Source organism: Trichoderma asperellum, chromosome 4 (genome assembly GCF_020647865.1).
Source record: "Trichoderma asperellum chromosome 4, complete sequence".
In the NCBI taxonomy this organism is placed as follows: Eukaryota; Fungi; Ascomycota; class Sordariomycetes; order Hypocreales; family Hypocreaceae; genus Trichoderma; species Trichoderma asperellum.
Genome location: NC_089418.1, coordinates 2,391,541 through 2,419,209, shown reverse-complemented (window position 1 = coordinate 2,419,209; position 27,669 = coordinate 2,391,541). Strand labels below are relative to the sequence as shown.

Here is a 27,669-nt window from a genome sequence, read left to right as displayed (position 1 = left end):
GCTACTGACTGATCGACAAGTCGTGTATCATGTTTGCATCAAGGCGGATACATGGCACCTTGCCATAGTATATATACTCATTGGCGTTAGTTACTCCTCCGATACGCATAACGCCTTACTTCCAAAGGCGAAACAGAGTGAGTGTACACTTGGAAAATGAAAGAAACCAACCTCTGCCCTTTCACGAACATATAGAGCTAAAGAATCTATCATTATACGGAGGAGCCGATCTACTCCCAAGCGAGTAGCGACGACATACCCCCTTTTCAGGGAACCCTATACTCATTCCTCCGCGAAGAAGTATGAACATCATATGGTAGCTCTCATTTAGAGGAGCCGCTCACAAGGTTATGCGCACAAAGCGCTGATAGAACCGGTGAGGTTAGTAGGCTTAACTTAGTAGACCAGGGGACATTTCTGTTAGGTGAAGCAGGAAGAGTCAAATACCGGTTACATGATTCAGTATGTTTTACATTTACATCATAGGTCTGTATTATATGAACAACTTAAACGAGGCTCATGGTTTGTCCTTTGCAGCCTTTTTTTTTTTTTTTTATAATTCAATACATATCGATATCATTGTAGAATTATGCTGACGGCGAGAGAGGTAACGTTGAGGAATTGGCAACGTGGAAACGATCAATCAAGAAAAAAGCACACGCCATTTACAAAGTAGTAAAGCGTAGAGCGCAATAGACGAAGCATTCCAGAAAGCTATCCATGGCACGGACACTCATTTGACATGTCTCTGAGACCATTCAAATCTCAATGGAGCCTTGCTGATTTCGTCTGAGAGAGAGTAAACATCTTGTGAAACATCAGCCAGCAATGGGGAGATGAAGCTCATAGACAGAATATACGTATAAATATACATCTCATCCACTGCCATGTTGAAGACATCTACTTTCTGCTTCACTCTATAAATTTGCGTGTAATATTACGTACATCATTTTTTAAATATTTTACAATCGCAAATATGCACTTCAATCAAATTGTCCAGCTGCTTCTGCTTTTTGTCACTGCTGCACTTGCCGAGCTGATTCCCTTTGGGCCAATTGTGAGTTTTCTTCTCTTCCACAGCAACGCGTTATTTGAATCGTGATGCTTGCTAACACAGTGCCCCTAAAAAAAAAGGCAACTCTCTATAATGAAGCAAACTTCCAGGGAGACCACTTCACCGTAGGCAGACTCGGCGAATGCGTAGAGATTCGCAGCAATATGTGTGTTTTGCCCCATCCCCCCTCTGCAGCTAGAAGCCCAGGCACGTTTATTTTCCAACAGAGTTGCTAACAAGTCCGCAGCATCGGCAATGTGGGCTCATTGAAGCTGCAGCACGTCCCCAGCCCCTTCTACGTAGCCTGCGCTCTTTACTCGTGAGTTTTGCTCCTTGGCTATGGCAGACTACAAACTCTTGTTTGTTTCCCCTTTCCACTGACATGCAATCATCACAAAAGAAACGATTACTGCAGAGACCCAGCAGCCTCTGTGGTCTGGTACGCCACAGCATTATTCAACAACGCCTATCTCCCGGATACCTCTGCTCGGTCGATTTCTTGCCAGCTTAACAAGTCTCTGCCTTGAAACACCTTGGAAATAAACATGCAGCAGTACTCGTGAAGAGTGTATTATTGCAATTTTTTTTCTTTGTTACGGGAAAGTGAGCGTGATCTTATGACCTTGAAGTTGAAAGCATGTGGTGAGCGGCCTTAGCTCAGGAGGTGGGATGCTACCCAATGATACAATTTAATTAATTACACTTTTTTTCTTTTCTTTTCCCCTCTTGTTTCTAAATGATAGGAAGCTTCTCTCTATACCAGGTGCTTCTCTGGATTGCAGTTCGTCTGCCGGATGAGATGTGAAAGGGGGTTAATAAGCCAGAAAAGTCAAATTTGCAATTTTGAACATCATCTGACCGAATCAAATACACTAAGAATTGCATCTAATCTTGACTCCTTTCGAGCTCACTCGTCATCGTGCATCGGAGACCAAATTGCTATTATTAAAGCCTCGCCCTGTCTAATACTTTTGCGTCGATATTACAGCCGCCACACCATTTTCATATCCGCACGGCAATTACATCAGAGACGCCCGCATCTTTTGACGCATCCCAGTCACAGCAACCCTGCCAAACTCTATGCTGTCTGTAGAACCGAAATAAAAAGGAAGAGAGCAAGCACTAACACGCTTCTGGCCAGAAAGTGCAAAAAAAGAAAGTGGTGATTCCGCCCGGGCTCGAACCGGGGACCTTTTCGGTGGCGTTAAACTTGTTAACGAAATGTCATAACCAACTAGACCACGGAACCAATCGTATTTCATGCTGAAAAGACGGAGTATTCAGGATCTTAATCTGTTGACGATTGGTTACGGCAAGGCAGATTCTGAAAGATGACCAAAGGATCACTCAGTATTGAGCATGAAGCACGAAAGCAGCCGCTGCCCTGCTGGTTTCATGCCATTGAACAGCGACTATCACCATTTAGACACGAACCTTTGATCAATGACAGAAGGAATTTTACTCAGAGCATTTCAGAACATTTCAGAGCATCTCACAGCTTTTCCTTTCTCTAGCAAGACATGGACAAAGTCGATTACATCCGAAACGAGGAGAAACACAAGTGCCCCCCCATCTTCTTTGTGCCTCTCTAGCCTAGCATGCAGTCTGGTCTGAGAGTACCTTGCTCATTCATGCCGTCGAGATGCGCACAACTTACACACATCCGTCTGCCGGGCCATGCCTTGGCTTGCACCAACACGCGCCTTGGCTTCGGAGATGGCTTGCACAAGGGCCGCCGAAGAGCTGGTGCGCCTCGTTTGGTCGGCGATGACTACCAGATAGTTCCCTTTTCCCCTTCAAGTGATCATCCGGGCACCATGGAGGGGTAGTATTCGCAGGCGCCCGGATCGATTAGCTGTGGCTGGTGCTTGAGCTGAAATGCAGATTGCCAGCCCACCTAGTCGTTTATTGGTAGGTCGTATTATGTAGTCGGTTGTTGAAGGCCGTTTTACACTACGGCCGCCGACGTGGGAGTATTAGCGCAACAGGACTAAGAAAAAAAGGCTCGCTCGGAGCCTTGAATCTCGCCGGGCAGTGGTCAAGATGATGGCCAAGAGTGCAGAACTGTTGTTGTATCGTGCTAAATGCCGTGATGTGAGTCCAGGTTGAGAGGGCCATACTGGATGTGCATCCGCTCGTGGGCCTTGGATTTTCGCGCAAGTTGACGAATACCCACTGCAAGCATGCGTCTCGTGCATATCATCTACTGTAACAATTCCTGTCAGCGGCTTGTTTCGCCTTGATAGCCTAGCCTTACAAGGAAGCGTAAGGCGATCAATCACACAAGCAACGGCCCTCTTACTTGGCCTCAAAACACTAACACACGATCGTGCATATGGACCGGCATGTTAGTGGTGCCAACGTGGCAATTGCTTCACAAGTGTCAGATTCCTTCTCTGTATGAAACAAGCCTGCTGGAGCTCAGTGCTTATTGTCTACGTGCATGGCTCTCGCCATCGCCAGCCAATGGCAAGGTCGAGTCCAGCTTCCGTCAACACTTACACGCACACGCTTCCAGAGCTGCACTAGGGCTGCTTTATCTTCCCGCGTTGCCGACGACATAAGAGCGCTCTGATTGGATTATGAGCTACGCTAAGATGCACTCTCAAGCAAGTGTTTAGGCGTCGAATAGCATCATTGCATTGGCACCGTCCCCCTCTTGCTCTTTCTGAGCTCCGAAGGATCACTAGCTGGCGGAGAAGGCATCCTCTTGCAGTGCTTGCGTCGGCCGAGTCTTCTTCTCGGTGTTTGCATTTTAAAGTTAGTATTACTGGCTGTCATACGGCACGAGTACATCTGCCACTTATAATGCTGAGTGTAGGGCACATAGCCTTGAGTGATTGGAATCAAAGGAAGACCGTCAAATAATGGTAGTAAGTAGATTAGAAGAGAATGGGTGTCCTGTGTCCCCCTTGAACCGTAACTTGTGCTGTGCTTATGACATATTGTGCTCACCGTAACGGATATATGCACATACACATCGTCATCGTCGATTACGTGAATCCAGTCCGTCGGAAACGGCCGCGTCGCACCGTCCCTTCTGTCAAGTTGACGGGCGCAACAGATAGTATATAATAATCAAGCCCCTCAGAAATGTGAATCCGCGCAATTGTTCTCATATTAAAAGCAATACTGCTCATCAGCATGTCACATACAGATGGAGTATACTCCATACGTAGCAGTACTGAGTGGTGTTGTTTCGTATGCCCTTTACGCGCGGCACTTCGGGTCACCAGCTTGGATAAACAGGGAGCGAAATCGATGACGAGCCAGAGAGTTTCATCTTGAGCTCTTTTAGCAAGTATCCCGGGACAGCCGTGGGGGTAGTCATCATGCGGGCGTTAAAAGCGACTGAGACTATCAACATGAGACCGTACTTGTATGCCCTCCCTGCTGCATTTTTTTTTCTCTCTGTGCTCAAGGGAACAGCAGAGAATAAAAATAGAATCAGTTGCTTGTACTGTGCAGAGTCGGACATAGTGCTGATGGAGCGTCTTTAGCTCATGCACGGCAAATATCTCTTATCGGTAAGAGTTGAATCTGGGCCAGCTTAATCCATAAACGGCTTCCTGGGTTTTCCAAACTCATGGAGACAGGTACTTGCTATGGTACCACAGTAACAGTAACTGTAGATATGCTCCGTTTTTTTTTTTTTTGGTTTCAAAACATCGGAGCTGCTGCGAGCACTGTTGCTAAACGTAATCCCACTCGGCAGATCTCTCTTCTCTGTTTACCCGCTTCATCCGCTGGCTTAGTGGCATTGCTATTCTGCTCTTCCCGCCACCCCGCAGAGCTGATTGGACGTGTCAGAGGAATACGGTGTAGCAGGTGTGGATGGTGCGGGATAGGAGGAAGCAGTTTAATTAAACTCCCAGCACACACGCAAAAAGCGAGTCTTGGCTTATCAGGCTGCACTGTGGCTGCCCGTTCAAAGAGATGGACGACAAACTGGCTATTTAGCCATAAGTATGAAGTAGCAGTGCCGAGTACTACTCATGCATATCATCACTCTTCCAAAACTCTCTTTCAGCTCTGCAAGCTGGAGGAAGGAGTGGCACACGGGCTAGCTTTGGCTCAAACCAACCTTTCGCTTGATATTAGTTCTTTGATAGGCTGCGTGTTGAAGCAAGGATCAATTAGGCGTCCCTTGCAGGCCATGGCGCGCGAAGAATGTTGAGGAGTGTGCGTAAGATGCTGCACGCAAACCCTACTTGTACTAATCTTCACGACCGTGATGACACCGGGAAGCGTGACAAATGAAAAGCAAGGGAGAGTAAATGAAAAGAAGGAAGATGGAACCTCGCTAGAATGAGCGGTGAGCGACGCAAGATTGTTTTTGTCTCTTTCATTCATGCGTTTTATCGCGCCCCCTTTTTCAATTCCCTTGTTTTTTTGTGCTCTGTGTCTTTCGCACATCATTCACTGTCCCCGTAAATGTCAACGCTTCTCCACACATTCATACTGCCCCTGGGCAGAAAGAAGACACAAAGAGGGTCGACAGAAGGTGAAACGAAACAGTACCAGTTATGGCAAGCGTGGCACATGATCACATGGAGCAGGGGTTGACGAAGACGCTAGAAGAGGGTTCCTGGCCATAGTACGGTGGAGAAGCGGAGTCTCCCCTTGTTCAGTAAAGTCTCGCCTAGTTTCGATCGCGCAAGCCACTTGGCGATGGACGGCCTCTCCCGTGATGAGCCAGCTCCACGCGGAATGGGAGGCCAGAGTCGCACTGCCAGATGAGCCGGATGCTATCCCTCTGCAAGCACAGTGTCTCGCTTCATGGACGCGATGATCATCGCCTGCAAGACACACATATCGGCCAAGAGAATGAGACAGAGCAGATACGTCAGAAGTAATGCCCGAAGCAAGCCGAGTGGTGTCCAGTTGTGCCATCTCGATGTCTACTGTATGAATGCTCTGCTGAGCTTATGGAAAATATGCCCAAGTAGGCGGTCGATTTCCCAATCTTGGACTGGACGCGGCCATAAGATAGCATTTCGGCCGATGTAATCACACTCGGAGATGAATGCTTCTTGGTGTATACTCATACACCTGTATACGAGAGATGAGGCATTCTAGTCCAGCACTAGAGGTTGACTTTGAGCGCGCCGAGCCTTTCCACCAGAGCTGTGCTGTATCAGAGCACAGCTAGTATGAACTAGTGTTCCCTAATCAATAGTTCTTTCTGTATCCGCATCACCAGGAGGGCATCTTGAACCGATCGTCGGGAATATCACCAGTAGTACTCACAAATACTATTGCGAATAGCTGCTAATAATGCCAATAGTACTAGTAGCAGCAGTGGCTATAACACCCTCATTACGGAATACTAGCCAGTAGGGTTGAGCTTTTGCGGAGCAGTTTTGAATGGACCGCCAGGTCACTCACTGGAGGGCGCTTCTTTGGACCACTTGAATAACGGATACAGACGCGCCAGGATCCGGGAGCAGCTTAGCCCTGAACGGTGGTTGCGGTGGTGGCCGCCATTGATGCTGTGGCTTTTCTGCTGTTTTTAGATTGCTGGGGTAAGATTTTTTGAAAGGATACGATAGCAGATGAACCAGCTGCTCCCCACGGCTTTGAAAGGAAAGGCTTGATCTGCTAACATGGAAGCTAAGTCATTGCGCCGAAGCCACAGAGGTGGCGGAGCTTGTCTATCGATCCGGGCACGAAATATGAGTGCTAGCACGAACCGCCAAGACGACGGTGAGACGCAAAGGCCATCATTTAGGCGTCCAGCTCTCGGTCATCTCGGTGGCTTTTTTCTTCGACGATTCTTTTGACTGAAGAGCAAAGTTCTTTTTCTGGTGGGGACGTTCCCATGGGGTCTAACGGCGCTATGGAGGAGCCTTGATGCAAGGAGAGCAATAGGCGAGCAAGCGAGCGAGATGCGGCTGAGGTATGGGTACTCTTAAACGCAAGTCATTCATTCTAAAAGTAGCACATGAGCATCAGAGTTTGGGCGCAAATCGTCTTCCACAGGGTGGCAGTACCTGTGAAGCCATAGTAAAACCTGTATTTCTGATGCTAGGCATGTAAATAGAGCAAAACGAGCATGGCCGAGATGGAAATGGGCCTTTGGTTTTCCGGTCTGCCCAGAACCAGGTACCGTGGGCACCAGGCAGGGAGTCGTCTATGAGCAGTCGTATTCCAATGGTTCCTTATCTTACTGTACAAGGGACACTGGGGGAGCAATGGCTACAAGACGCATCAACGCTGTGCAATTGACCCGTCAGCTCCCACTGAGAGAGCAAAGACTTACCACGTCTCTTCCACTGCTTGTATTATGTGCGTGAATGTGATCAGCAGTAGCGCATCGCACGGCTTACACGACATGATCGCCATTTGATCCTTTCGTTGCCCCCTGCCAGCTCGAGCCGCAGGCGAGTCAAGGCGCATGGGAGACTCGTTGGAATCATGGCCTCAGCCACTTGAAAGCTGCTAGAAGGCTACCTGGTCGATATGAGAGTGCTTCTGGCTCCATGCACACGCGTAGACTTGTTTGATCCCGAGCCTGCCGGTGCAGCTGCTGCGGCCACGATGATCAAGAGGTGCATGTTTTGGGTGCCTGGATATACTTTTCTGCCTTGCCCAGCTGCCCACACCGCCTGAGAGGCGAGCTTTGTCGACCCCAGATAGCGCCAATGCAAGTCTGAACTGATTTGGACGACCGAAGAACTCGCATCAGACCTGTTTGCTGGCGGAAGATCGGATGGCCTTGCATACAAGCTGAAGCATGTAGGTATTCCGTACGTGCAGTCGAAATCACATTGCGCGGAATACCGGTAAGCGCGAAATATCACCTGCTGCAACGTGTATTAACGCAGACGCCACCAATGCTGGGGGGTCTTGGGGGTGTCATTGCCGCGCATGCACCTGCTAGGCCTATGATAATACGAAGTATGTACTCGATAGTTTGCAGGCGTTGGGTAGCAGTCATGGCAGTAGTGCTAACTGTCTGCAAGGCCTTACAGGACCTGGACGCAGCGATGCAAGGGAGCAGGAATTATTGGCCTCACCCTACCAAAGGACGGAGACACAGCTTGACAGCATTGGCCAAAGCCATTCGCCGCGATTGTGCTTCTTGTCTGGTGTCTTACACTCTGTTTGAAGCTCCAGGGAAAACTGGAACAAGCTATGAGGGCAAATTGGTCTCGTAAAAGACGAAAATGGTGCTCCCTCGAGACAATCGCATTCTCTACCAAGGGCAAGGTGTAGTTGAGGCCTTTAGTCAGAACAGGCATCGTGACCAAAGCTGTACTGCTTGTGGTCTAGCCGCTGCTGTCACCAAGATTCCCTCACAGATTCAAAGTCGAGCCAAAACTGTCGCCCAGAGAAATATTCCGGTTGTCCTGCTCTTTTTGGGGCTGGCCATCCGAGGGACGCCATGGTTGATTTCCCCCAATACTACTCTCCCCAACGCCGCATACGGACGTCAGACACGATACCTGTACATGCAACTACCGGCTGGACTTTGAGTGAGATTCTGTGCCTGGTTCCTGGCCGCTCATGCTCCGTGCTCCGGACTGTAGCTCCGTGGGTCCCGCCCATTTTAAGACACTGGAATATGGAGCAGAATGAGAAGAGCAGCGTAGAAGAAAGATGGATGACTGACTGACTGACTGACTGACTGGGCTGCCCTGCTTGCTTGCGTTGCTGGAATGTGCTGCCTAGAGATAAAGGCAAACCGAGGAGATTCTCGTCCAACGGGCAAAAAGTTTGTGCCAATCAATCAGTCAGTCAGTGAACAAGCCGGCCACTCATTCATTCATTCAGTCAGTCGAGCAATCAAGCAATCAATCTGAGAAAAGTTTCCCCCTCACACCTTCTGCGACCTCCTCGTGGTGGCGTTGGCGGAATCCAACGGGCATTCAAAGATCGGCCACACTCAACCACTCAATGGCCAACCAAAAGCCACAGCCGCATCCCTCGCCGCAGACAGGCCCATTCGAGTCAGGCTCGTGCCGTAGTGCCAGAGACACGTCTGCGGGATGCGCCACGTTTCCCTGCTGGCGTCTTTTTGCCCAGGCCAGGGTCATCAGAATTGGCGTCGTGATTAGTACAGTATGTGGACTCGGCAGCTTTTTTTCCCTCCCCAGCTCTGGAGACCACCCCCACAGCCAACCCCTTGATCATCCCCCGAAAGGGAGGCACTTGATGGAGACGAGGTCGCTGGCGTTGAAGCTGCCAGAAGAGCTGCTGAGAGGCTAGCGGGCCTGAATGAGAGTATTTGCAGTGCACCCACCACACCCATTTCTGGTGAGCTACATGCTATGTCCAGCACACGCGCCTCTCTTACGAGGTCTCGCTTGCTAGCAGTTGGTCACACTAGCAATCCATTCACGGCGGCACGCTCGCATTGATGCCGTATTGACGCGGCTGCTAGCAGCTGCAGCTATTGCTTCGTCACCTCATTGTTTGGTCCGTATGGGCCATCGTTCGTCACAACAGGAATGATCACCACCAGCACATCATATGCACTACTGCTGCGTTCTCTATACCTCATACGGAGTAGTCCCACGGAGCAATATCTTGTTCTTTTACAACAAATTCGCCGTGAGCTCTTGAGCTGTTTTGCATTGAACAAGGGTTGACGGGTGGATCGCAAGTGGGCTCCTCTCGCTCACACCCCTGGACCCTTCGCCTGCAGTACAGGTACCACGCCTTGACACCATCAAGAGATGTCGTCTCCAGTTGAGTGCATACATAGCACTCCGTACATATGGAGGAGTAGTGGTACAACAAGTATTGATACCACTGCCGGTACTGGATTCTACGCCTGCATGCGGCTCCGTAAACCTGCACTTACTATAACGCACTTGTAGTAGTACCATACTGCTATTCCTAGTAGTAGTAGGTATTAGTATCCCATCCCATCCAGCCCTCTTCTTTGCCGTATCCCGCCTCTTTCCCCCTTCTGCTTCCATAGGGCATATGTACTTGGGTGCTGCTGCTTCCAAGTACTCGCTCTTCGTCTGGGCTTAACAGGGTTGGAGTATGATTCACAGGCCTTGAGTGTAAGTTGATCATCTACCAGGTTTGCACTGCATAACTCCTCCTTCATTCGATGTTTTCAGGGGCCCTGGAAGAATTATAAACGACCAGGGAAGAAAAAAAAAAGACTAATCAGTGGGCACCAGCTGCTGTTCGCTTCTTCTTTTTCCTTTCTTCTCTTTGTTCTAGGTCTTTCATCTACTACAAGGAGGAGGGGAATCGATCGCTTTTCCGTTGATCAATTTCAACAAAGCTTACTTTTTTTTTTTTCTTTTCACTAAACGTGCGCCGTATCAACTACCACCGCTTATATTGTCGACGTCGTTGTATCTGGAAAGAATCTTGCTCGGACTAAGACTGTGGTCGAATTCCAAGTGAATGTCGTCGAAAAGAATTTTCCAGATCAAAAGAACGATATTTCAAACATTTTCAGTTTTTAAAAGGCATATAACAAAGGAAAAGAAGACAAAAGAGAAGGAGGTCCATGATATACCGAGTCGTCCGGATGGCCTTGTGATACCGGCATCTCAACGCCTTCTTCATTCAACCTTCCGGCTCTATCTCACTTGGTCGCCGTAACTACGCCACGGAGCAGACAGTATGGCTGGCCTATCTTCTTCGCATGAAACACTCATCATTGTCCTGGCTACAACTATCCCGTCTGTGCTTCTCATCGCCTTAGCCGCCGTTGTATATCACCGAATTCGAAGACGTAGAGCTCGGTTTCGCAAAAGGGGAATCACACCAATTGACGATGAGGAGATTGAATCTTGGAAGATTGATCGGACCCGAAGCGTTGAGGGCGAGGAGAAGCTTCCCGGTACACCGAAATCAGCCATTAGTGAGCCAAGACCGGCCCACCATTCTCACCACGCAAACACATCTGTTGGTTCTGTAAAGTCATCTAGTGTCATTGTCTACCAAAGCCGAGTCTCCGAAGAGCAACTCCCGTTTTCTCCCGCCCGTGCAAAGCAGAGCATTGATATCCCGCCCACGCCAGTCCTTGCACGAGCACCAAACTCTCGGCCAGGCCTCACAGACGAAACAGTCCGAGGTGACAATGCGTACGTTAATATCAAGCGGACTCCCTCGGCGCGCCTGACCAAGAACAATCCTCCTCGCCACGCGCGGACCAAAAGCACACGCAGCACGCGAAGTAGTTTCGGTGCCAATACTAGGCGGGAGCAATGGTACAGCCAGACTCCAGAGCAGAACTCTCCTCGGCAGTCTGCCGACATATACTCCAAATCCGCGCCGGCATCCCGCAGAGCGACTATTTCGACTCCTGCCGCTCGGCAGGGCTTTCGGGATGACGAGGTCCCCTTGACTGGCCTGACACCACGTCCGCCAGTGGTGCACAGTTCTGATATTGGGCGTGCTATAGGATGAGCATCTTTGGCAAGCTACCTATTTTCAACTCCTGTTGAAAGACTTGCTCAGTAGTATAAGCTGAGAAAGGCTCGCGGCAGTGAGTAAGTTTCGATGCTGCTTTGTCTCACTCACCGCGGTGGACGAAGCACGAGAAATATACGTTCTGACAGCCACTTCTATGAAGAATGTGGCAGCCATTTATTATCCCCTCACACTTCTTAAGCAGAATAGGACGTGTCCATGAATTATCGCAGATTCATGGTGGGTTCGTTTCCAGCACACGTTTTTTTCTCTTTTTTCATCAACATGAATTATTCCGTACCCTTCCTATTCATTTTCGCATACGCGGGTGTTATCACTCCTGCGGAGGATTCGTATGCCAGGCACCTTTTAGTCGCTCCAATGGTAAGCGACGAATGAATGCAGGCTGAGCCTTGATTCTCTCCTTTTTCTCATTTGATAGTAGTATGATTTATTTGATATATATGACGGATATACCCCCCTTTTTTTATTTTTTATTTTTATTTGATGTACCATGAGCAGGCGCCTATCACTGCCATGAGGGTTTTACTTTATCTTTTTATCTTATTTTCAGATTTTGAATTGAAGAGAGAAATTGACTCCAGAATGCGATGAGAGTATGAGTATATGGTGGTGTGGATGTTATGGGCGAGATTTAAAGCAATCATTCATTCCTTTGGTGAGCTGAGCGGCGAAGAGGGGGAGCCGGCGATGCATATAAGAAATAGGCCAAAAAAAAAAAGAAAGGAAAAAAAGAAAATAGGAGGAAAGAAAAGAAAAATTGCCATAGCCAAATTGACGTCTCTGAGCGAGACCAGCCATCTTCAAAAGCATACAGATTGTAAATGTGTGGTGGTAGGATGTACTGTCTACCTAATGAGGCGCAGGTCAGCACAGCGCAAATAGCCGACGGGCTGCAGTAGAGGGTACCTGTCCCCGTAGGCCCACGGGCAGCTTGTAAAGCACACAGAAACCACTTAACGCGCGCCACGGCGGGGGGAAAACGCGTCCAGCACGTCCTTTTTCTTTTCTGCTCCATAATCCGGACAGCTGCCTGGGCGTAACCAGCGAGTTGCTCACGAGCATCAGACGCGCAACTCACCCAGCCTGAGCGCAGTCCACTCTGCTCTGCCCTCGTTTTCGCACCCTGGCCCTGCCATCTTACATAATTCCCGATGCGGTTCTAGGTGCTAGCCTTTGCCTCGATTTCGGACTAGGGAGGAAAAAAGCACGTAGCAGACCAGTTCTCTCTCGCTCTCTGTGCCCAATTGGTCTCGATTCTGCGGTCTACAGGCGTTGCTTTATACGCTGCATTTGATCCGGGTCCAGTGTTTGACTTCAGCCTGATTGGCTTCTCTTTTCTGCCTCTGCTTGAGTCTGGGTCGATTTGAAGCTGTTCGGAGGGGGCTCATCCTCTTCCTCAACCTGGGCCTGAGCTGTCTTCTCTCCCCCTTCTTTCTTCTTAATTTTTGCATCACCCTCAACGCTATTCTCCCGAGTCTCTCTCCATTCTATATAGAGGGATATTGGGAAGGCATATATAGCATCTTGCTTCTATTCTTTTTCTTCGCCACGCCTTCTTCACGTGCGGTATCTTGAGTTCTATATATCCACCACACAAGCTTTATACTCTCATCCATCTACTCCACCCCACAACCTCTCTATCTCGCCACACGGAGTCTTCAGCCCCCCACCTAGTAGCCCGCTCACATCTATTGTTCGTCCTTCCAAACAGAATAAAGATGCCTCCTCGCAAGTCCGACGTCAGGGCATCCACCCCTGTTGCTGCCGCGGAGACCTCTCCTCCAGCAAAACCCCAACAAGAGAAAAAGGAGAAAGACAAGGAAAAGGATATCCAGAAGGCAAAGGGAGAGGATGCTATCACAATTGAGGTGTGTCTTGATCCATTTCAGCAGCGTCAAAATATAAGTCAGGGGAAGCTAACTCGCCTGCCCAGGACCTGAATCTCCCGAAATCAATAATAACAAGATTGGCAAAGGGAACCCTCCCCCCTAACACGCAGATTCAAGGGAATGCGATCTTGGCACTGAGCAAGAGCGCCACTGTCTTTATCAGCTATTTAGCTTCACAGTACGTCTGCTTACGAAACCTTTCATTTCATTCTTTACGGTGCAGCATCACCGTTTCGTAACATGGCTTGAGATTGATTCCTTCCTCCCTCTCTATGTCTATCTCATAGACGAGGACCAGACCAATCCGCATACACACGAATCAAAGCTCTGTGAGAGTCCCAAAGAAAAAAAAAAGGCTAACCACGATCACCCATCACAGTGCCAATGAAAACACTGTCGCTGCCGGCAAAAAGACCATCTCCCCAGCCGACGTTTTCAAGGCATTAGACGACACCGAGTTTTCTTTTCTGAAAGAGCCTCTTGAGGCCGAATTTGCCAGTATGTCTACACACAAACCCCTCACTCTGAAAAAAAGAAAAAGAAAAAAAAAAGCCCTTCTCATATCACGCTACGCCATTTCTTAGAGTGATCGCTACATACAACTCTTATTGCTTTTTGTACAACATACAACCGGCTTCTTTTCTTCCTCCTTCTTTTCTTCTTCCTCTCTCTGACCCTCTTATTTTCTCGCAGAATTCACTGCCGTACAAGCTGAAAAACGCACCACTTACCGCCAAAAAGTTCGCGCCACCAAGCCCAGCTCCGGTGATGGCGGCGGCGACGACACTGAAATGGCCGACACAACTGTAGCCTCGGAAGAGGCATCTACTTCATCCGGCCCACGCGCCAAAAAGGCTCGTGTCGATCCTTCTGCTGCAGCAGCGGAGGACGAAGAGATTGATGCGATTGTCGATGACGATGAAGTCGACGAGGATGACGATGGGGACGAAGAAGCTCACGATGACGATGATGGCGAGGAGGATGATGAAGAAGAAGAAGCTGGTGATGAGGATGAAGATGAGGAGCGAGAGGCTAGTGGCGATGAGACGCAAGATGCGCTGGAAGAGAGGAGGAGTAGAGATGATGTAGAGGACGAGGCCTTGGAGGGAGATGAAAGTGATTAATTAAGTGGCCATTTTTTGTATTTGAGCGAAGAAACGAGTTTAGATGAGAATTTCTGAGTTTCCATTGTTCGATAGTTAAACATCGCCGGTACTTACCTACCTCGGCATTGTACGTTATACCTCGCCAACGATCTGCAAGCGAGGGATAGATAATATCGCAGAAGCGGATGGCTCGTTCGGCTCATACAAAGTAAGCCAGAGAGACATTATATAATTCAATTCACAGCTAAGCATAAATTTATCGTTCAAAAAAGGAGAATATATAAAAAAATGCTAGAATACCCTCCGAGGTAAAGAATACACACAAAACCCAAAATCACAATACATACATACATATCCTGAGTCTCCAATACAGAAGGGGAAAAAAAAAGTCCATATCATCATAACCCTTCATTGAAAACCCGTTTACCTTTTCCCTCCTCTTTCTTCCACAGCGTGCATCAGACTATATCTGATTTGCTCGAAACCAATAGAGATCCAAAAAGGGAAAGCAGTAAAGACACCAACAAATCGGACATCTATCCAACCAGGAACGGAAAGGCAATAAAGAACTCATTGCTCTTAGGGATGAGCCTGGTTTCAGGGAAAATTGGAGAGGGAACACACAACAGGCATCAGCCAGAAACCATTCAGCGTAGAAATTGCAAGGGCCCAACAAAAATAGAAAATTCTCAATTTCTCTCATAATTGCGTTCGACGACTAAATCAAACCGAGTGGTATCAACATCAACGCAAAACATGCCCCGCCAAAACATGAGAATTAGCCCTGAAGAGATGCCAAGTAGGAGTTCTCTCCCTTTCGTAAATACCATAACAAAAACACACATATGAAATCCTCGCCCGGATAACATCCTGGACACTTAAAATAACAAATCGGCCGTTAAAGGAGAAACATAAGAAAGAAAGAAAGAAAGAAACAAGGCCATTCGACAGTCATAGCCAAATGAAATAATTGGTGTAGGGGTTCTTGCAAAACCACTAGCCATATAAGAAGAAGATGGCAAAAATCGTAAGCGAAAGAAGAAGGGAAAAGAAAAGAAAGGGGACAAAGAGAGAGGGGAAAAAAAAAAAGATACATCCCAACCGATCTCCCCCGACTCCTTTATCCTTGCCTAGATCAGATGCTGCACATCGTTTCAAACTAGAACGAGCCGCTGACCCAAGAAAGCAAAAAGCCGCTCCAACCAACCTGTATGCTTGGGGTATCTGGAATACTGCAGGAGCTCGGTCCCAGAAGATCATAATAAAAAAAAAGCCAAAAGAACTAGCCAGTTCTTCAAACCAGAAGGTGCATAAAGACAGCAGCAGCGCGCAAACATAGTTACATCTCGTATTTTAATGACCACGACGTGCGCAAGTTAAGAGGGCAACTTTGCAATGGCAACACAAGCAACGTTTTTACTGTTGCTGCTGAGGTGTCCACCATTGCTGGGGCTGTGAGTGTTGGCCTGACCATGGTTGTTGCGAGGCCGACTGCGCACTTGGCGTAGTTTGGGGCATGTATTGACGTGGAGTCTGGTCGGCGGAGTACATGCCCTGACCGGCGCTGTACTGCATACTTCCCATGCCTGAGAATTGCATGCCGGGTTGCATCTGGCTGGCCCCAGTCTGACGAAGGTGTGAGGCCGGAGACTGGGAAGGGTGTTGGGGCTGGGGCTGCGTCGTATAGCTGCTGTAGCTATTTTGTGCTGTCGGGGGGCTCTGGGACCACATGGCTTGGCTTGGTTGTTGATAGCTGTAGCCAGCGGCTGAAGGGTTGATGGCACCAGTAGAGCCTGCAGCAGGTGTTGGTTCACGGATACTCAGCTTGGTTGTTAAAGGCAAAGGGGTCATACCTCTAATAGGAGCTTGACCGAGCGCACTCTGTGCATTGATGGACTGGGAGTAGGGGGCTGCCGTCATCATCATCTGCGGACTCTGCGATGATACAACACCAGGCTGGGATATGCCAGCGGCAGTGGTATGAGGCGAATTCGACGGCCGACTGGTGGGAATGGACGCGTCGGCAGGCGCAGCAACAGGCTGCTGAGCGAGAGTGGGCTGAGCGGGCTGCTCGTGGGGCTGACGCCATATCCGCTGGAGGTAGGTGTCACGCATGTCGCGTTGCTGGTTAACGGATCGGTTGTAGTCGGCTGCGTGATTGGCCTGCGAGTGGATTTCCATCAGAGGAGAAGGCCTGGTTTGGTCTTGATATGGAGGTCCAGTAATCTCCTGTCGAGGGCCGCCCTTGACAATGCCGCCGTAGTCCCGGGATCTGTTATCACTAAGGTCTGGTCCCATGGTTAATGCCGGCATTCTTGTGGCGCTTCCAGGTGCTCCTATCATACCTGGAACGAGATGAGTCTGAGGCGCACCAGGGTATGGCCCAGGCGTGTTGTTATACACTATCTCAGTGTGTGGGTTGCCCATCAGAACGTTGTTCTGCGCTGCTGCTTCCGCAGCCTCTCTGGCCTTGGCGGCTCCGGGACGCTTCTCCCCGGCGGGATCAGCTTCGGTGAAGCCCTGTTTGCGGGCCTTGGTTTCCCAGTAATCGTCTCGGACGCGGCGGCCGTTTTCGATGACGCGGCTTCCAAATTGTCGGAACATGGAGCGAGCAGTAACAATGGCAATTTGTCTCGACCGATACGAGAAAGGTAGGATTTCCTGCTGGACAAGATCGTCCTTCTCGGCCTGGCTCGCAATTATCTTGTATAGCGACCTGTTCTTATTAAACAAAAGGTAGGAATCCCGGTATCCCAGTACTCGCGCGCACTCGGTGGCCAGCATGAATAGTTTATCACCACGGTTTGGGACCAGGAACGTGCGACATCGGTATTGGCGGTTGCCAAGAAGCGCACCGTTGGGCATCACCTTCTTCTCACCGAATTCGTCGGTCTCGCGCGGAATGTACTCATCGCCTGTGGCGTTGAGCTGATCAGTGGTATGATCTCGCACTGTAGGCAAAGCCTTGAGCGTCGTCTTTGTCGGCGTCGTCTTCGGAGGCATTTGCGCCTGCGGGGCCGAGTAGGCTGGCGCGGCCTGAGTAGGAATCGTAGTGTTCTGAGACTGCGCCGTCTGGGGCGGCGGTATGGCTTGGGGCACAGGTCCGCCAGGCGCTTGCCCGGGGCCTTCAGAGATGCTGCCTGTCGCTCGGGCCTTCATTGGTCTTATTCGTTTGGGTTGAAATTGGCGATCGCCTAGGAAGGAATAGAATCTTGGGTCAGCGTTGCCGTCCTCTAACATGCATGAAAAATCATCAATATCTCATCGCATCGCTCCTGTCCCTGGTTCAAAAAGATCATAATTTTGCGCACCGTCGCACGGAGCAGGATGTAACATGTAGAGCATATCCGCAGGCTCTGTGGAACGCGGCGCCTGAGTCCGAGCTACACAAGATCTATCGCCGACATACCGTCATCGCCAGGCCGGTAAAAAGAGTCGAGGGGATCCGGAGACCGATTGCGCTTGACACCCCGCAGAGGCGCGATAACGAGGTCTATGAGGCCGGCGGGTCAGCACTGCAAGGGCTCAAAGAAAAATAGCTTGCATGAGGCGCGCGAGGCATTGCGACAGAGATTATGGGGTATAGGCGGTTATGTGCAATAAGACGAAATATGGGTTGGTGTTGTTTTCTCTTGGTATCTTTTTTTTACGCGGCGCATGCCGTCAAGATCTGGCGGGGGAGGGGACATGATAAAAAGATCGGGATGGAGGGGCAACGACGTCGACAAGCAATTATATGTGATGAGATGAGGAATGAAGAACTCACCAGAGTTGAGGGCGGCGGGATTGATTGTCGCACCGTCGGCGCCTGTTGGTTGTGCGGAGTACATGACAAGAGATCCAAGCCAGCAACGGTGGCGGCAGCGACGACAACGGCGGCGACGTGTCGTGAAATAGTTGGGCTGGCGAAGTTCCGAGGATGGACGAGGTGCAGAAAGACAAGCTCGACCCGCAGGTGGTTGGCTTCCAAGGGGGCGTGGAAGGGTGTGGCGGGCAGGCCAGATGGATAGACAGGCAGCAGAGACGAGAGCAGAGCGGCGACCAGGTGTAGGAGCGTGGTGTCGCCCGAGTGCGGCGCAACACAACCAGAGGTCAAGGCGGCTGCTTCAGAGCTGCCACGCCAGAGCGCAGATCAACATCTCGAGGCAGGGCGACGAGGCCATGGATGAGTAGCTGGCCATGGCTGCGCAGCGAGGAACCGCGCACGACGCATCTTGGGTTGCGATTCTTGATCTTGAGAGGGCCACAGGACTGAACGGGAGACAGAGAAAGGAAATGGGACAAAGATTTCTTCTTTTGGGCTATTGTTACCTTATTCTTTGCACCTTGGATGCAGTAAAGCAGATGGGCGAGGGGCGCGACGCGTGTGCGACTGCAATGGCGATGATGGCACACGGCGGCAGTCAGGAAACACGAGCGGCGACCGACTTTTGTCTGGCGACGTGCGCGTTTCTGCGAGTCTGGATGCAGAGAGGCAATCGGCGATGGTTGGAAGCAGCGCGACTCGACTCGACCGTGGTGGAGACTTTTTTTTTTCTTTTTCTGTTTCGCGAAAGCTCAGCGAAGCTCAGGGCGGGAGTAGCGCAGTGTAGTGCGGTATGCAGCAAGGCACGGCGCAGTCAAAACAAAGAGGCGCAAAGGTCGAGAGCTGGGGACCTTGTGCCGGATGTGGGCGCGATGAGGTTGTGTGCGAGAGGAGGGAGGGTGGTTTAGGGTGGTTATGGTTATGATGGTGGTGGTGGAGGTGGAGATGGGGCAGCGTGCTGGTTTGTAATGGGACAGTGGCAGGTAGGTATGTCGTACGTTAGCACGCTTTGCGGACGCTAGAGGTCGCAGAGTGCAGGAAACAAGAGCGGGCTTGACGGGGCCGCGAGGAGGGGGGGAGCAGAGGGAGAAAAGGCAAGGATGACTTGGATGATATATTTGTGGATGCGCGGATGGAGGGCTGCGAGCGGATGACGACGCCTCATGGTTGGCTGCAAAGACGCAGCGGCCGGGCTGGAGGGATAGACATGTTGATGATGCGAAGTTTTGTGGAGGAGGGGTGTGGCCAGCAGAAAACTGGACAAGAGAACGAGCCGTGGACATGTGAATCCAGGTATCTCGAGAGTAGCGCGCAGGTATGGAGTACCTACGTCGTACTGCTAGGCCGGTAGGTAGCACTGGGCAGTTCGACTGAGCGCGGTGCAGATTACTCCAGTGCCATCCTGGGCTGCTGCTCTGTTCACTTGCTCGACTGTGAATCTGCCATTGATTTTTAATTTACAGGCACAGTAGTTCAAACACTGATCCCTTAGCGGCTGCGGTGCATTAGGGGGGCCAAGACAGCAGCAAGCAGATGGCCATGCGAAAGAGCCCTGCAATGCCATCCCATGCCCCGGGGACGAGGAGGGATGGGAGGGGAAGTCTGGAGGGCCTGACGGAACACAGCCAAAGACGAGAAACCCGGTTATTTGCTACTGCATGGCCGGCCAGGGGGCAACAGCAAGCATGCTGCAGCTCAGCCGTGTGCAGAAGACCCAATACTTGTAAATGTTGCCAATAGCATCGACGAAAGAGGAGCATCCCTGCAGCCGCCTATCACAAGTTCACTTATACGAGAGCGTGTACGAGTACCTGATAGTCGTAGTCGACATTAACATGGATGCCGATAATACTGGAGACCTTGTCTATCTATAGGTATTTGTTGTCTTCGTTTTTTTCTTTTTTCTTTTTTCTATATTTGACAATTCCTGAGGGAGACATGATTGGCTTACACCTTAATTAGTAGGTAGATTCGATAGATACGATGCCCCTTGAGTATTTACACAAGTACACACACACACTCTCTCTCTCTCTCTCACACACACACACACACAAGCACACACAGAGGATGAAGAGAGGGAATGAGATGATGCAGATAGTAGCTGCAGCTGCCCCAGTTTCAGTATAAGCTGATACGCTATGTGCACATCGCCCTCAACCTGCAGCGCACTACAACCACAAATGCTGGGTGCTGTCAATCGCCACCAAAACTGCCCTGTAAGGCACGTCCATGCATGCTGGAGTCGAGGCCGCTGAATATGCAAGCAATGCTCTGTGCCCGGGCTTCCAAAAACCACCCTTGTAGTATTCGGCTATACTGCCATGTTGGGAACCACAGCTTTCGCTGATTTGATCCTTCAGGTCAGCCCGGTCTGCTTATGGGATTTTAATGTAAGTGAGTTTTGGTCGGCGCTCACGCCTGTCTTGACCTGCCCAAATAGATGCGCGCGCTAGTATGCCGGAATACTTGATATCAGTCTGAAGCAGAACACTAGCGGCCTTTCCATCTGCGCGTCGCTTATTTTAGTGATGCGTGCCCGCGAATAAATGATCAGACCGCGTCAAGGGCGAGACGAGCTAGCTGAGCCAAGTTACCAGGGCTGCAGAACCAAGACAAGATGCAAGCTGAGTAAAAAAAATTTTTTACAACAAATTTAGCAGCTGAAACAAACACAAGCACTTTGTACAAAGGACAGTCCAAGCAGTGGAAATCAAAGAGACAGAGCAGAGAAGCATCAGAGGCCAGAAACAAGCAACCTATCGTTGCTCAAACAGGCCCCGGCCCGAAGTTGCATCGCGCCGGCTACCTGAAAATGCTACTGGTACGGCGGCGGTACTTGCCTGGCTGTATGTACGACGAGTCCTACTAGCCGTATCGACAAGCTATGGCCACCCCCTGGCTCGTCCGTGGGGTCCGTGCGTCCCCATGCATCGATATGATCAGTCACTACCAGCTCGTGTTGGGCTTGCGCCCGGCCTGACGTTTTTATGGATCGCGGCGCAGGGCACGTCTATTTTCAAAAGCTGATGTTTTTCCCAGCGGCCAGCTCCATGGAGTCATTTGGTCATGCGAGCCGAAAAAAATTTAGACTTGGCCTTTAGAACCGCTCTGTGGCAAATCGGGAAATAGCCGCCCTTGTCATCCATGCCAGACGTGAATCAGATGTATCATGTATCGCATCGTCGTCCTTGTCTGTACGTTTGCATGATTTGCCTGCCACAGCGTTAGCTGGCATGTCGGTGCCGCTAGCTCGTCCAACGACGTCATCTCAGCGCAGCGGTCTTGCAACCCGTCGGAAACAAAGAGTCACTCTGCGCTGCGCTGCGCTGCTAGGCGCCTTTGGGCAATATATCGGTTCCTGATTGGCGGCTGTGCGTGCTGGATTCACTAATCCATTCCGCATAGGCCATGCAGCCGGATAGAGTTGGCCTGGAGGTGGGGTTCTGCTTCTGGCTGAATGGGCGGCGGCTTGGCCTGGCAGATAGAGGGGGACGCCGGCAAGTATTCGCAGGTATCTCGACTGTCTGCTCTACCAGCGCCGTGTATGGCCCTCCGAAACCCCGAGAGGCTGTATTTATCGAACCGTCAATGTCTCACCGTCTGGTTATACAATAGGAGGAAGATAGTCAGGTAGTAGCGGCAATTTCCTTTGATGCGCCTCAACATCTGTCCGGGGCCTGGAATTCGCCGCCTCTGTCACGACAGGCTTGTTCCTTGCGTGCGCCGGAGATACTACTTGGTCATTGTGCATTGCATATTCTAATAGGACACATACAAGGTGTTGCTGGAAACTACCACCTTACCTACCCAGCCGCCTACGGCTATGGTAGTGAGATGATGCTACTGGATAGACATGCAAGGACGCTCAAGCTTGCGTCTGGTGGCTATGATTCGCTGCCTTGTTCGAGCCATGACATTCCAGTGCTACGCAACGATTTGATATTTGATATTGCCCGTATTACTGTACAGTAAACTTCGGCAGGGGTCTCCACAGGTGCGCCAGAGAGTCAGAGCAGACAGCCTGTGCTCGTTTTCACTCGGCAGGTATATGTGATTGTTAGAAGCTGATGCATATTACCATACCATACGGTACAGTTGTTGTACAGCCGGTATGGATCCCCTTGAATGATTGCTGATGCCGTGCCGGTCATCATCGCTGACGGGAAGGCTCCGAATAAGCCGGAGTTTGATGCCATTACAGGTGTTGAGAAGCACTCTGCTCTAAGGCTACTTGGCACTAGCATACCGATCCCTGGTCGGCAAGAGGCAGTACAGTACATGCTCGTAACTAGCAGGCATTCCTAGGTCATACTATACTTGTACTACTTGTAGGTGTTTTGGAGGCATCCATGCAGTCCTTACTCTCGTGCCTGCTCGTGCATGTTTAGCGCCAGTAGAGGCATCCAGCGCCTTCCCCAACGCGAATCTGCATGCCTCTTCCTGCTAACAGGGCAAGTCAGGGTTAGCCAGAAGCTAGGAGGCGCTTCCCGCTGCATGGCAGGCAGGCACGGCCGTTGCAACGTCTGAAAGTTGCGGATGGGCGGCGGCAAGGGAAGTTCTTGTTAGCATTGTCGTTGCGATTGGCCTCCTGTCAATAAGGGAGAGGCATACCTTATTGTCGCCACGCTGCCAACAATGCCAGCGCCACGGCCTCAGTCCATCCGCGTAACCCACTTGCAGCGTGTTGGGATTTGAGTTTGCCGCCACGGAGCCAGCCTTCCAGAACGAGGCAGCAGGGCCAAAGAACGGCTCGCTTTAGTTCTTGAACAAAGTTGGAGCTTTGTGTGATCAGAGGCTCCACCGGCAATTAGCTCAACCGAACCATCATGCTGTCTGTCGCGTTTCTCTCTTCTGTCTTGTGCTCAGCTCCGACAGCCTGCCCACCCCCTCTTTCAGCCCCGAGGCACCTCTTCTCACGGCAATGGAGCTACTACCTGCTAGCGGCGGCCGACGGCTTGCTGGTCCGTTGCAAAAGATGTCGCCATGCTGCCGACCGACTCCTTGCCCGACAAAGAGCGGCGGGAAATATCGAAAGAGGGAGCAGATGCATGCTGAGGCTGCCTCACTCGACTAATGCGTGGCCGACCCGAGTCGCACAAAGAAGCGCTTGCCAGGCTCGGCCAATCTCGAAATCTCCTCGATATTTCATAGGGTGCAATAAGACGCCATCCTCCGCACGACAATGGCCTGCGTGATACTGCTTTGGCGTTTACGCAACACCACGGCACTAGCCCCAACGCTAAGACGTACCCGTTCTATATCACTGGCCCCAGGCGTTCACAGAGTTGATCATGAACATGGGATGGGGTCCAGGCCGGGGGTGTCTAGGGTGCAGGGATGGGTGGCCTTGCGTGCGCACCTCTTGAGTGTGAGGTGCGGGAACGATTCGATCGTGCTGACCCCAGACCAAGAGCGCCTCAAGGGCCTTGGTGCAGCCCGGCCAACAGCATCGGAAAAGCTCGTTCCCCGCAGCCAAACCATGATGGCATCCTCTTGAATACCCGGCTCCCTTTCAGCAGCTACCACGGCTTTTAACACCCTCTTTAGAGAAATCTATCTCTCCAGCAGTGCATCGCAGCGATACCCGCAACCCGGTATACGCTACGCAGTACGAATTACTACGTCTTCCTTCTCTCATTCGATTCGATGGAAGAACGGCCCATTAGGATCTCTTCCCCCACGTTCTGACAGGATGGCCTGCTGCCGCAGTGCAGTGGTTACTGATACCCATTGGCTGCCCGTTGTTAACTTCCCTTTCGATGCCGGATTTCTGTTCCTCTTCCTCCCTGCGGATGATACGCTCCGTTCTTACAGTCAATGCTACTCGACAGCCACTGATAATATCTGCGGGACAGCGGAGCTGAAAACCGTCTGCTGACAACCCGCAGCTCGAGACATTTCTCCACCCGTCCCATGATAGATCAAAAGCTACTAGCAGTAGCACTGATAGCAGCAACATTAGTACTGCTAGTAGCAAGTCCAGATTACAACAAAATTCTATTACTACTACTATGTACTACTACTGTTACTATTACTACAAAGTTCTACTATCTCGGCCTCGCAAACGCGTATGACGGAAGATAGCCCCAGGGCTTTACCATACTGCACTACGCCATCCCGCTCATCACCCCTAGCCTTTTCCCTCAACTCGACTCCATCCCAGCGCCCCCACCGCGCCCGCAGCGGCCACTTGCAGATGATAAAGAGTGTATTCCATCGAAGCCGCCCAGGATAACTACCCGCAGGTTTAAACAGCTGTGCTGATGCTCAGAATTCATTCAACTAGGAATAGCTCGGCCTTGTGGACTCCCCTTTCACTTTAATATGGGCCTAGTGGACCAACAGCGACTACCTGCCTGAGAACGCCGCCCAACCATCCAAACCTTCAACTACACGCTTACTACCATTGCAGCAGCATCAAGGTTTTGAGCTGGGCCTGGAAAGACCACGGGATTTGCCTGCTTTATCCCCTATACGCTAGATTGATAATGCTTTGCAATCGTGATATTGCTCATAAAGCCGGATCAGGCGATAAAAAACTTATCATTTTCAGGGGTTCAGCATAGTACGGCGCCCATTTATCCAAACCTTGATGTCTCCTTCTTTTCTACATGTGCTTCCCTGGGCATTAGCTGGAGATACAATGCTAGCAAGTTAAAACTCCAAGCTACTGGTACTGAGCTGCCTGTCGCGTTGCAGGTGGCAACCAGCACTTACGGAGACAGCCGAACTTGCATATCAGGGATCTCCCTTCGCCATAGAATGAAGCGGGAATCTAGCACACAGCACGGTGTGGTTACCTGGTTACCTCCAGTACAAGTAGGTATGCACACACAAAGGAGTTGGCCATGCAGAAAGATGCGGCCAAGGATGTCGGGACATGTCACCCCACATCCCATTGTTAGCTTGGCGGCACCAACGCCATCATGGCCTGAATCTCTCACAATATACCATGCCTTTGTGCCTCACAGCAGTGGCAGCAAAGTTACGCTAGCCCCGAGATTTACCATTGTACCAGCCCCTCCCTTGCGCGAGTTTGAATTGGTGGCTCGTGTACCAAGTACACTTCCGATTCCTCAGAAATAAGTCAGGGGTAACACCGCGGATCTATCTGGTGACGCCCACACCTTGGTGAATCCCATTTTGCGATTGCCGATGCCCCCAGATCGCGGCCTTAAGGAAAGGCAACTAAGAACTTGGAGGGTGCCGCTTTAACACCGGAGTTTTTTTCTTTCGTGCCCGAGTGGTCCAGGATCATACAAAGTAATAAGTAATATTACACCAGACTACATACAAAATATGCATTCCCCTTACTATGGCGCTGACCCTACCACACTCATTAAACGTGCGTTCGTAGGATTCTTATTCAGCACCGGGAAGGCGTCTAGGGTAATGCTAGATCATATGAAATCATAGCTGCCTATCAGCGCTTTTCATACAACCTATTGTATAGCGTGCTTCGTACATAGCTCTACTATTACAAAACCCCATGTCAACTGATAGACACGCCGCCACTGCGGGGGAGTGCGGCGTCTAAGACACCGCCTGCAGGCCCTCCGAGGAGAAGAAAAAGAAGGATCCGGGAATTGTGCGCATACAGCCTTTTCTCTCTCTTTGATATACGAAGTACTGCTTCTAGGATAAGACAGGCTGGCCGGGGTATGTACGATGGTTGAGAAATCCTGTTTTCGTACCTGGTAAGTTGATCTTTCAGCAGAAATTCGGCAGTTTGGCGTCACCATACCCTGTAATCCGACGCATAAAAATGGTCACGGTGGACAGACATCGCTTGTCAATAGCAATTTTCTCTACCAATCACTCGCACTTTCTTCCTCCCTGTGGATCTCATCATGCTGTTGAAAACAAATGTTCTCCAGGGCAAAGCATATCTTTGAATCAGTTGACTGTATAGCGTCCGCATATGCAGTTAATCATCACGCTTTCTTATCCACGCTAGCAAGTCGTGTTGAAGCCTGATTCCTGACCGCTGTTCTTGAAGCTGCGGGTTCAAAAGCATATCATGTCGCTTCTGCCATCATTTGCATCTGTCGCGATGTTACCCTGGATATGTATGATCTCACGAGACTGAACATGAAGAAGTAGCGTTAATCGAGTCCACTTTGGGCTGCGCATATAGCCATGTGACTATAGGTCAACAGGATAGATGCATGGAAGTTCGGTTTGCCAAGGCAAGGACGCATTTCTGGGAAACCACTCGAGTGTTACCTAATTTAAAACTCGTCGTCTCTCAATGCCCAAGAGGGGCAAGTTTGTTGATCCCTACGACGGAGCCAATGTGCACTGCTTGCTCCTTTGGCTTTCCAGACCAGTGACTATTGCAACCCTTGTTATTGGCTGCCTTTGAAGCCGGTCTCCCACCACAACAGGATAAGGCATTCTGCTACCTTGGCACATGTTGAACAGTGCGAGGTGGTAATAGAAGTGGAAAGCATATGTGTGTATGGAGTACTCGTTGCATGCTACGCCCCCAACTATGAGATGAATACTCCCGTAAAGTCCCTGACTGAAGCCTCTATGTCGCTTCATCTGTGGCCGCGGGGCATCCATTATGGAAGAACCGCCCTCTTGGGCTCCAAAGCCTAGCTCTGGATGCTGTCCGTTTGAATCATACCCCGCGGGGTCTTCAGTGGGAAAGGAAAGGAAAGTTTTTGGCGATCAGCGCCCGCATTCTCTTTCGTATGATAATTGGGACCATTCATATTTCAGAGCACGAGGTCTATTCATATTACCCACCCATGCCATGTTCATTTTCAGGAACCAAATCTTAGGGCCCTTATACACGCCTTTAGCTTTAGCAGAGTTGGTTTTGGTTAACAAATCCGAGCAGCCTAACCAACGCTGCGACACGTCTTTTGGTGTTTCTGTAACTTACATCATGAGTCAATACTCCCTTTTTTGCTCACCTTGCAAGAGCTATAGATCCACATAGTGTTATCCACGGCGCTGGATGGATTAGTCGAGAACATCGGGAGTGTTGCGTTGTGGTCCTATATGATGAAAGCGTGCATGAGATAAAGGGTCATCTGGCTCTGCTAGTCGAAGTCAAACACATGCGCATGCTCTTTACCCCATCTTCGTCCTATGGGGTACAAGACGAGACAAGACATCTTCTGTGCTATTAGGGGCTCCAGCTTTACCACAAAGGCCAATATTACATTGACCTTTCCCTGAGATCTAGTTAGGACGAAATGACGAATAAGAAGATGCTTGTTGTTAGAGTAACAGAATGTCTGAGGGACGCTTCTTGCATCTTCTTGCATCCAATACACCAGTCTCTCGTCCGGTTATTGAGGGACGGGGTGGGAACACATACAGACCCGATAATTCGGCGCCCACTCCCTTTCTGTTGGGAACATGGCGCGTCATTCTTGCCAGCCTGGGTGC

General features: G+C 50.4%; 6 protein-coding genes and 1 non-coding gene across 8 annotated transcripts; 4 read left to right on the top strand and 3 right to left on the bottom strand.

The window, feature by feature from the left end:
- The first annotated feature begins 933 nt into the window (after positions 1-933).
- TrAFT101_007210 (uncharacterized protein) lies at positions 934-1,939 on the top strand. Its single transcript, XM_024908848.2, has 4 exons — positions 934-1,057; positions 1,135-1,220; positions 1,302-1,373; positions 1,455-1,939. The coding sequence occupies exons 1-4, from the start codon at positions 977-979 to the stop codon at positions 1,579-1,581; spliced, it is 366 nt and encodes a 121-aa protein (XP_024756608.2). The 5' UTR covers positions 934-976; the 3' UTR covers positions 1,582-1,939.
- Positions 1,940-2,217: 278 nt separating this feature from the next.
- TrAFT101_007209 lies at positions 2,218-2,303 on the bottom strand. Its single transcript has one exon. It is a non-coding gene; the product is annotated as a tRNA-Val (tRNA).
- Positions 2,304-7,075: 4,772 nt separating this feature from the next.
- TrAFT101_007208 (uncharacterized protein) lies at positions 7,076-7,775 on the bottom strand. The gene is made up of 2 exons (XM_066127984.1): positions 7,317-7,775; positions 7,076-7,252 (listed from the first exon to the last, which is right to left on the bottom strand). The coding sequence occupies exons 1-2, from the start codon at positions 7,451-7,453 to the stop codon at positions 7,216-7,218; spliced, it is 174 nt and encodes a 57-aa protein (XP_065984098.1). The 5' UTR covers positions 7,454-7,775; the 3' UTR covers positions 7,076-7,215.
- A 2,873-nt stretch (positions 7,776-10,648) lies between these two features.
- Positions 10,649-11,437, top strand: TrAFT101_007207 (uncharacterized protein; the record flags this gene model as incomplete). Its single annotated transcript, XM_024901146.2, has 1 exon — positions 10,649-11,437. The coding sequence occupies one exon, from the start codon at positions 10,649-10,651 to the stop codon at positions 11,435-11,437; it is 789 nt and encodes a 262-aa protein (XP_024756609.1).
- Positions 11,438-12,470: 1,033 nt separating this feature from the next.
- On the top strand, positions 12,471-14,701 carry TrAFT101_007206 (uncharacterized protein). The gene is made up of 4 exons (XM_024904454.2): positions 12,471-13,332; positions 13,398-13,531; positions 13,733-13,851; positions 14,047-14,701. The coding sequence occupies exons 1-4, from the start codon at positions 13,183-13,185 to the stop codon at positions 14,475-14,477; spliced, it is 834 nt and encodes a 277-aa protein (XP_024756610.1). The 5' UTR covers positions 12,471-13,182; the 3' UTR covers positions 14,478-14,701.
- On the bottom strand, positions 14,643-19,389 carry TrAFT101_007205 (uncharacterized protein). 2 transcript variants are annotated; one of them, XM_066127983.1, is made up of 5 exons: positions 18,226-19,389; positions 17,869-17,952; positions 16,805-17,653; positions 16,313-16,747; positions 14,643-16,252 (listed from the first exon to the last, which is right to left on the bottom strand). In XM_066127983.1, exons 1-5 carry the CDS (start codon positions 18,287-18,289, stop codon positions 15,876-15,878), a joined length of 1,809 nt encoding a protein of 602 aa, XP_065984096.1. In that variant the 5' UTR covers positions 18,290-19,389; the 3' UTR covers positions 14,643-15,875. The 2 variants fall into 2 exon arrangements, with proteins under 2 accessions (XP_065984096.1, XP_065984097.1); XM_066127982.1 differs by lacking the exon at positions 18,226-19,389 and having other exon boundaries at positions 16,313-18,184.
- Positions 19,390-25,026: 5,637 nt separating this feature from the next.
- TrAFT101_007204 (uncharacterized protein) lies at positions 25,027-25,350 on the top strand (the record flags this gene model as incomplete). Its single annotated transcript, XM_066127981.1, has 1 exon — positions 25,027-25,350. One exon carries the CDS (start codon positions 25,027-25,029, stop codon positions 25,348-25,350), a length of 324 nt encoding a protein of 107 aa, XP_065984095.1.
- Positions 25,351-27,669: the final 2,319 nt, after the last annotated feature.